Raw genomic sequence first — 8,291 nt, 5'->3', positions numbered from 1 at the left:
GAAAGATTTAGATTACTCTCTACAATGACAGAGCCCAGTTCTAAAGGACTCATGATGAAATATGTGGTTTCTACCACCAGATAGAGTACTTTAGAGTATCGACTGAAGTATATTTCCTTCCTTCCTTCCTTTCTCTCTTGTTTTCCCTTTTGTCTCTTTTTTTTGGGGGGGGGGATTTTGTTTTATATGATTATACTTATTTGTAGCATTTCGTTTTTATTGCTTTTGCATTGGGTAGGGGAGGTGGTAGGAGGAGGGGAGAATTTGGAACTGAAAATAAAAGTGTGCTCTTAAAAAAAAAGTTCAGTAGTTGGTTGGTGATGCCAAACTGAATGAAACTCAGGAGAGAGACTGGGACTGGCCATGTAGATCTATAAATCATGTGCACAGAAATAATAAAATCCAAGGGAGAGATGTTTTAAGAAAAGACAACATGGCTCAGGACTTGGGCAATATCCATAAGTGTCAAATGCAATTGAATTTAATAGTGAATTTTAAAGTGTTAAACTACAAAGCACTTTATAAAACCAAGTTATTGTTTTATTATGACTTAACAGATGCTCCCTGATATAGCCCAGTTGATTTGATTGAGGGATGGAGTAAGTAAGAAGAATTAAGGGGTCATTTTTAGGCATTTCTAATACTGTATTTCTAGTAAGAAGGCATAAAATGTTTTCTAAATTTTGGGGGGTTGAAAGGACTTAGAAATGTAATCTTATCCTGTCTCTTCCCATCTCCTATCTTCTTATAAGCACAAATATTTGGTAAATATATATATATATATATATATATATATATATATATATATATATATATATATAAAGTGAATTAATTTATTCCAGATTTGTGATTTTCAAGTCCTTCTAACAACACAGATATATACTTCATCTTAATAGTGTTGGCTGGGAATACTGAGAAATCTCTTACCCCATGATCACAAATCTATTATATAGCAGAAGATTGATTTCTTTATTATCTGAATTTTTCAGATTAAAGGGTTTTTAAAAAATAACTAATATAAAGAGGGACATTTCATTATCTTGACAGTATAGCTTCACTTGTCCTTTTTTCACAAGAAGATTAGAGCATGATTTGAATTAGAATTTAAGGCTATGCTACAAGATACAGAAATAGCACTTAGAATAGAAAAGGGACAGAAGGGATGGTAGGAAGTACTCTATAGGGAGATAGAGTTAGAAAAGCTTTATATGTATAGGCATAACAAATTCCTCAGACAACCTGGCCAACAGGAAGAGAAAGAATTTAGAGTCAGAAGGCTTGGGTTTAAATTCTGGCTCTGTCACTTTTTCCCTGTGTGACCATGGACATGTAATCTCTCTGGGCCTCTTAAATTCTCCTCTGTAAAATGAACGGGTTGGATTAGATATACATTGAGGTTGCTTTTAGTTTTAAATTTATGAAATTAAGAATAAAATGAAGAAGCAACAGATAAACTATAGGAACCAAAATAATTTTTTATGACAGCCATAATGGATATTTGTATAGCATTTATAGCATGGTTATCAGAGTTCGTTGTGAAAGCAGTTAGGTGATAGAGCACTGCACCTTGAGTCAGGTAGATCCAAGTTCAAATATGTTCTTAAGTACTTACTGTATGACCCTGGGCAAATCACTTAACTTCTGTCTGCTTTAGTTTCCTCATCTGTAAAATAAGTATAATAGACCCTACTTTCCAGAGTTGTTAATAAGGACAAAATGAGATATTTGCAAAATACCTGGCAAAACTTAGTGGTATTTAAATGTTAGCTATTATTATCTTAATCTATGTTGTTAAGAATCCATGATTTTTTCTATTGTTACTCTCTCCAATCATCAAGGATTGCAATCCCTGTATTACTTGATAGGTCTTTGGATTCTGCAAGTTGTTGTGGTGATGTGGTTATATGATTTATTACTGAGTAACCTATCTGAAACATATCATTTGTACATTAATGGTCATGTTCAAGCTCTTTCTAGGTTGGTTGAAAAAGTTAAGAAATTTGTTCAGTCATATCTGATTCTTCAGGACTGCAGTAAGGGTTTTCTTGACAAAGATACTGAAGTGGGTTGTCATGAAGTGGGTTTCTCCAGTTCATTTTACAGATAAAGAACTGACGCAAATAGGTTTAAGTAACTAGCCCCCAGAGTCACACACCTAGTGAGTGTCTGGGGCTGGATTTGAATTTAGATGAGTCTTCCTGACTGTAATCCTGGCTGGCACTCTATTCTCTGTGCTACCTAACTGCCTTTTATTTGGTAGTTGAGAAATTTGTTCAGTCATGAACAACTCCATTCTTTATAACTCCTTTTGGGGCTTTCTTGGCAAAAATCCTGAAGTAGTTCTAGGTTGGTAAGGCTAGACAAATCTATCACTGCTTCAGTGAGGCATCTGAATAGAACTTAATGGCACTGGACAAAGTCATCACCCCCCAACAGTATAAAATTCAAATATTAGATGAAACAAGAAGGTGGGCATAGCAAAAATCACTCTCCCCATGAAGTTGAAATTACTCATATTATTGGTTGTTTTTAAAACAGCCTTCCCTTTTTCCTTTTGTGCTGTTTCCAAGGACAAACCCAAGCATTTGGTCAAATATGCTTTTCACAATGTTTCTGTAACTCCTAAAATAGTTTTCCTTCCACTTTTTAAAACTTCAGAAGCTATCATTCTGCTGAATCTATACACTGAAAAATTCCTCCCACCACCTCCATCCTTTAAAAAGGGAAGGAAATGCATTTAGTTAAGAACAGCATTTTTCTACCATGGTTTGTTTCATCAGTTTGTACTTGTTTGGGGGGCATAAAGATTCTTGATTTGAACACACTTTTATTTTTTCTGGCTTAAAAATGCAAATTGAACCAAAGATGTGAATTCATTTTAGTAACTTTTGTATTATGGGTTTGAGGAAGCCTAACAAAAAAATCTATGCACATGATTTCAGTTTTAAGAATTATGTATCTCTACCCTAATTCCACGGCCCAAATTTATGGAATAAATTTTACAGGAAGAAAGACTTTTTCTTCCTATTCCAGGAGCGTTAGCTAAATGAGAATCACCAAAATTTTAGTAACTGATCTTTATTTTGTGTATATTATGTATACTATTCCCTCTATGTGCATATGGCCAAGACAGATAAAGAAGGCATGGTCCTTACACTGGAGAACTCAAGGAAGGATGTGACCACAGACTAAAAAGGAACTTTCCCCAAATTTCATAGAACAAGATCTTTAACTGTTCTTGAGAGGGTAGAGATTACTTGAGAGTGCTTTTGTACCACTTTCATGCTGTATTTCTATCTGTTCAAAGGAACCAAAGTATTACTTTCAAAGGCCTTGAAGACAGGTTGTCATTTTGACAGAGACACTACAAATTGACTTCATTTCTTGGACATGTTCTAGAAACAGGTTAAAATGCCATACATGAAAATAACCCCTTTCTGAATTATTCTAAGTTGTTTTTTTTAACCTATGTCTTAGGACAACCATGGGACAATTTCTTCAAAGGACAAATATAATACTATAATTAATGTTCCTGACTCAGATTATTCAAATGTTATTATATTTAAATAACACTATAAAATATACAGAACTGTGATGATTGATGAAATATAGAAATGTGTGCACAATACATGAATCCTTCAATACAAATGTCACATTCAAAATAAATTAACAGAAAGTTCAAAAAAATCACAAAAAAAATCCACGGGTTTTATGAGCATAACATGAAATTTAGACAGTAAAATAAAACAATAAATGACATTTTAGTGTAACAAAAAAGTTTATATTTTTCTAACAAAATATATTCCAAAAAGTGTGTGTGGGAAGCTTCTAGTATACTTTTCAAAAAGAAAAATGAAAAATGGACTATTAAAAATTCATTTTCACTAATATAAAAATTGACTTCTATAAAATAAGCATAATATGACTTAAGAGTAACAACACCTGGATTTAAATTCTGACCTTTATATTCATTGGCTGACTCACCATGGACAAACCACTTCATTGTTCTGAGTTTGTTTCCTCATCTGTAAAATGGGCAAAATGATATTTTGCTTTCCTTACAAGGTTGTTATGAGGGAAATACTTTGTAAGCCTTCAATGGATATATATTAATGAAAATTTTCTCTATCAATAAGAGATTCAAAACTACATCTAAACTTTGGTTCTTCCCCATGGCTATGTACACAGTAGAAATCTACTAGAAGTTTATAGAAAAAACTTGCATTAAATCACTACCTTACATGCATTAAAATCCTTGATTAATAATGCTCCCATTTGGGCCAGGATTTGCTATGGAACTACCATCTTGTAAATTCCTAGCAACTTGGTACCATAGTCTGTTGGTGCTGATAACAGTACCTAAGTATATGGACAGATGAACAAGGAGTAAGATCAACACAGCAGGGATTTCTGAGGCTCTCTTGTCATATCAGGAAGGACTAAAGTGAGATCTCATTCTAGTTTTTCTCTGACTTGCTGTGTATGTTTATATAGCTTCTCTGCTTCTTCCTGAAGTTCTGTCATTGCAGCAGCATTAGGGTATTTGAGGACAGCATTCTTGGTGGCCACAGCCAGATTCTTCAGTAAGCCACAGAGGTGGCTGCTACTGCAGAGAATCTCATTTCGAACATCTTTTTCCTTCGTCTCTTGACAGAGGGAGTCCACCAGCTTTTGGCCTATCATGATGATCAATTTACTCTGGGTGATAAAAATTTCAGGTGGTTGATTATTGCTAAGGCTGGCATTAAATATCCCAATGGCCTTAAGAAGTCCACCAAAGTAGAGTCTACAGTGTTCTGAAAGGTTGATTTTCTTCTCTGGATTCTGCCTACTCAGTGCTATGTGGCTGGAAGGAGAAAGATTCTAGAGAGAAAGTAAGAAAATAATTGTTAGTGAAAAATATTATTATTCATTTTTATATTCAAGAATGGGGGAAAAGACCCTGATATGGTACAATGAAAAGAAAGTTACATGGAAGACATAAGGCTTGCTTTTTAGTACAACTTTTCTAACAACATGGGTGGTACTAGTCATGACATTTTTTGTAATTTTTGACATATTCTTAGTCATAAAATTTTAAGGCTGGAAGGGACTACAGATAAGAGTTATTAGTATTTAAGAGGACCTTAGAACATAGAATGTCAGAATAGTGAAGACCTATAGAGCAAAGAATATTAGAGCTGCAGGGGTACATAGAACATAAATTGTTAGAGAATGACTTGAATGACTGAAGGTCAAGAAGACAGGACATTAGAAAAAGAAGCTCACATTTCTAGCATTTAAATGGTTTCTTCACAACTCCTTCAGTAAATCTGAGATAACTGAATACAAAGGAGTCCAACATGGTCTGTTCAGAACCATACCCATAACAGCACAGCCAAAACCAGAGTAAAATGTAATTGAGAAATTCTTAACAAAAGAAATAAAAATAGAGTAAGAGATAGATAATGCTTTCCTAAATCAATGTGCAACCAGCAGGATTCTTTGTATATGTTTAGTGCCTCAGTTTCTATTTGAGTTTGAGATCGTTGAGTTAATACAGGGGTTTTTAACCTGATTGGGGGAGGGGGAAATTACATATTTATTTTTATTAATCTCTAACTGAAATGTAGCATTTCCATCGATTATTTAAAAACATTATTCTGAGAATAAAGTCCAAAAGTTTCACTAGACTGTTTAATAGGATCTCCAAAAAAATTTTTTTATCAACCTTTGATCTAGTGCCACAAATTCATAAGATATCATTTTACAAGAGGAAACAAACCCTTAAAAGGTAAATGAACTGTTCAAGGAGATCCATTCTTTCCTGGACACTAGTTGCCCCATGCATAAAAAAAAGATTAATAATCTACATTTCCCATCTCACAGGATAATTTTGAGGATCAAATGAGATAATGCCTCTAGTAGCATTTCAGAATTTCATAGTTTTATATCAGTGTAAAAAATAGTTATTCATCAAATAAAGTTGTGACTACATTATTTGGAGTGGTAGGTAGAGTCTAGAGACCTTAATTTAAATTCTCCTAGATGTGTGACTATGGGGACATCACAACTTCTCAATCTTGGTTTTCTCATTTGTGGAATGAAGGTTATTAAAATTTCAATACCCCAGTTCATTCTTATGAATGTAAGCTGTTAATCACTATGCAAATATGAGTTGTTATTATATATTATAATATAATTTATAAAATTATAAAATTTTATTATATATAAAATTTATATATCAAATATAGTTTTATATTATAAAATAAAATTTTATTATATAAAATATAATATAAATATATCATAACAGTTAATTTTATAAAATATTATATTTATAATAATAAAATATGATATGTTTTATTATATAATCCAAATAAAATAGTCATTTATGGTATTGAGTGAACATGGCATCTGGTTATTAGAAACTTTCCAATTTGGGGCATCGTATAGTTCAGGAGTACTTAATCTTTTTTGTGTGTCATGGACCTCTTGTGCAATCTGGCAAAGCTGATGGACCCCTTTTCAGAATAATATTTTCAAATGCAAAAATAAAAAATCCTTAAGATTACAAAGGAAATAAAATGCTTTGAAATAATTGTCAAAATATTTTTAAAAACACCCAAACTCACAGAACATAGGATAAGAGCTCCTACCTCCAGAGAAAGAAGTGATGGAATCTAAGCTTACTATTTTTCACTTTGTGTATTTTTTGTTTTTTGCTTCTTTCACAACATGACTTTTTTCTTCTTTCTGTGTCTTCTTTTGCAACATGACTAATATAGAAATAAGAGTTGCATATTTGAACTTGTATGACCTATATCAAATTACATAGTGTTGGGGTGGGGGCAGGTGAAGGAGGAAGCAAAATATTTGAAACTCAAAATTTTCTAAAAATTAGTATTAAAAATTGTCTACATGTAACTAGGGAAAACTAAAATATTGTTAAAGATTGTTTTGAGTTCCAAATTCTCTCCTTCCCTCCTTCTCCCCTCTACCTCCTGATTGAGAAAGCAAGCAATTTCATATAAGTTATGCATGCATAGTTGTGTAAAACACATTTCCATATTAGTCATAACAATATTTTAAAAATCAGGATACAACATATTTTATATGTACCTCTTTTTGTGATTTGAGATGCTTGAAATTTGTTACTGGCCTAAACATCCTAATCAGCAGAGCAGAAGGTTTAGTGACATAAAACTGGAATTAAGGTAGTGTGGCACAATTGGGAAGACAGAGATGATTAAAAGACAAAAGACTAAAGTTCTAGTCCCAGAGGTTTCACTAAATAAGTATGTAGCCTTGGGAAAGTTTCTTTGCTTCTTTGACCTGTTTTCCCCTTTAGTAAAATGTTGAAGCTGGTTCAGAGGATTCCTAAAGTCCCTTTCAGTGCTGGGTCTATGATCTCTAAGGTCCTTTTAGAACTTTTTTTTTTTAAATCTAACAATCCATCTTTTTGTTGATTTGTTATATTGTCCATAACATTAAGAAGAGTTATTCAAAGATAGAAAATTTTTATTAGAAACAATGAGAAGAAAAGAAGCATCATATTGTACCTTTGTTTTAAGGTCTTTTTTCTTTTCTGCTTGTTTGAAAACTGATTTCTGTACATCTTCCAGGTTTGTTGCCTTCTGAAACACAAATGTATCTTAAAATATTAATTTATTTCAATACTGGTGCAATTCCTTAACTTCTTTTTGAAAAGTCTTGACACATCTCCTTTCATGTAACCTTTTAATTTTCTGAATTCAAATAGTTGTCAATTACAAGAGAAATTAGTCTATACTAATAAAGCAATTAATAGTCCAATGAAGTATTTGCCCTTTCTTTTCAGTTTCCTCTTAAATAATACTGTATAAATCTGAAGATTTTTAAAAAACATATTTGAATTTTGTATCGAGATTAGGACTTTATTTACAGAAAAAATTTAAACATGTTGGAGATCACACTTGTTCTAAATGGCTAATGTGTGATAGGGACTTGTATTCCATGAATTTTCAATGGAAATCTAAAGTTGTTCAGGTATTTCCCTAAATGTTTTTTAAATTTTATTAATATTTTATTTGTTTTCCAATTATATACAATAGTAGTTTCTACTATTATTTTTCTGTAAGGTTTTGAATTTTACAATTCCTCCCCCTTCCTTCCCTACCCCCAGCCCTGCACAGAAGGCAGTCTGATAATCTTTACATTGTTTCCTATTTCCCTAAATATTAAAAGCATTATCTATCATATATAGAGGTCCCCCCAAGTTTCTATCCTGAATCCCTTTTTTTCTTCTGTGGCTATGTTAAGCATCAGCAATCAAA

The 8,291-nt window shown here is 32.5% G+C and overlaps 1 protein-coding gene across 4 annotated transcripts in view; it reads right to left on the bottom strand.

Moving 5' to 3' along the window:
- Positions 1 to 3,709: 3,709 nt before the first annotated feature.
- Positions 3,710 to 8,291, bottom strand: part of CASS4 (Cas scaffold protein family member 4) — a 53,738-nt gene continuing 49,156 nt past the window's right edge. For all 4 annotated transcript variants that reach the window (XM_074210302.1, XM_074210303.1, XM_074210304.1 and 1 more), the window contains exons 6-7: positions 7,539 to 7,613; positions 3,710 to 4,863 (exon numbers count right to left, since the gene is read on the bottom strand). In XM_074210302.1, coding sequence (XP_074066403.1) covers positions 4,453 to 4,863; positions 7,539 to 7,613 — 486 coding nt within the window. In that variant the 3' untranslated portion in view covers positions 3,710 to 4,452. The remainder of the gene's footprint in view (positions 4,864 to 7,538; positions 7,614 to 8,291) is intronic.

The sequence above is a fragment of the Macrotis lagotis genome, chromosome 1 (genome assembly GCF_037893015.1).
Source record: "Macrotis lagotis isolate mMagLag1 chromosome 1, bilby.v1.9.chrom.fasta, whole genome shotgun sequence".
NCBI classification, from domain to species: Eukaryota; Metazoa; Chordata; class Mammalia; order Peramelemorphia; family Peramelidae; genus Macrotis; species Macrotis lagotis.
Note: the sequence above shows the minus strand (reverse complement) of the source record. Positions and strands in the feature narration are given on the sequence as shown.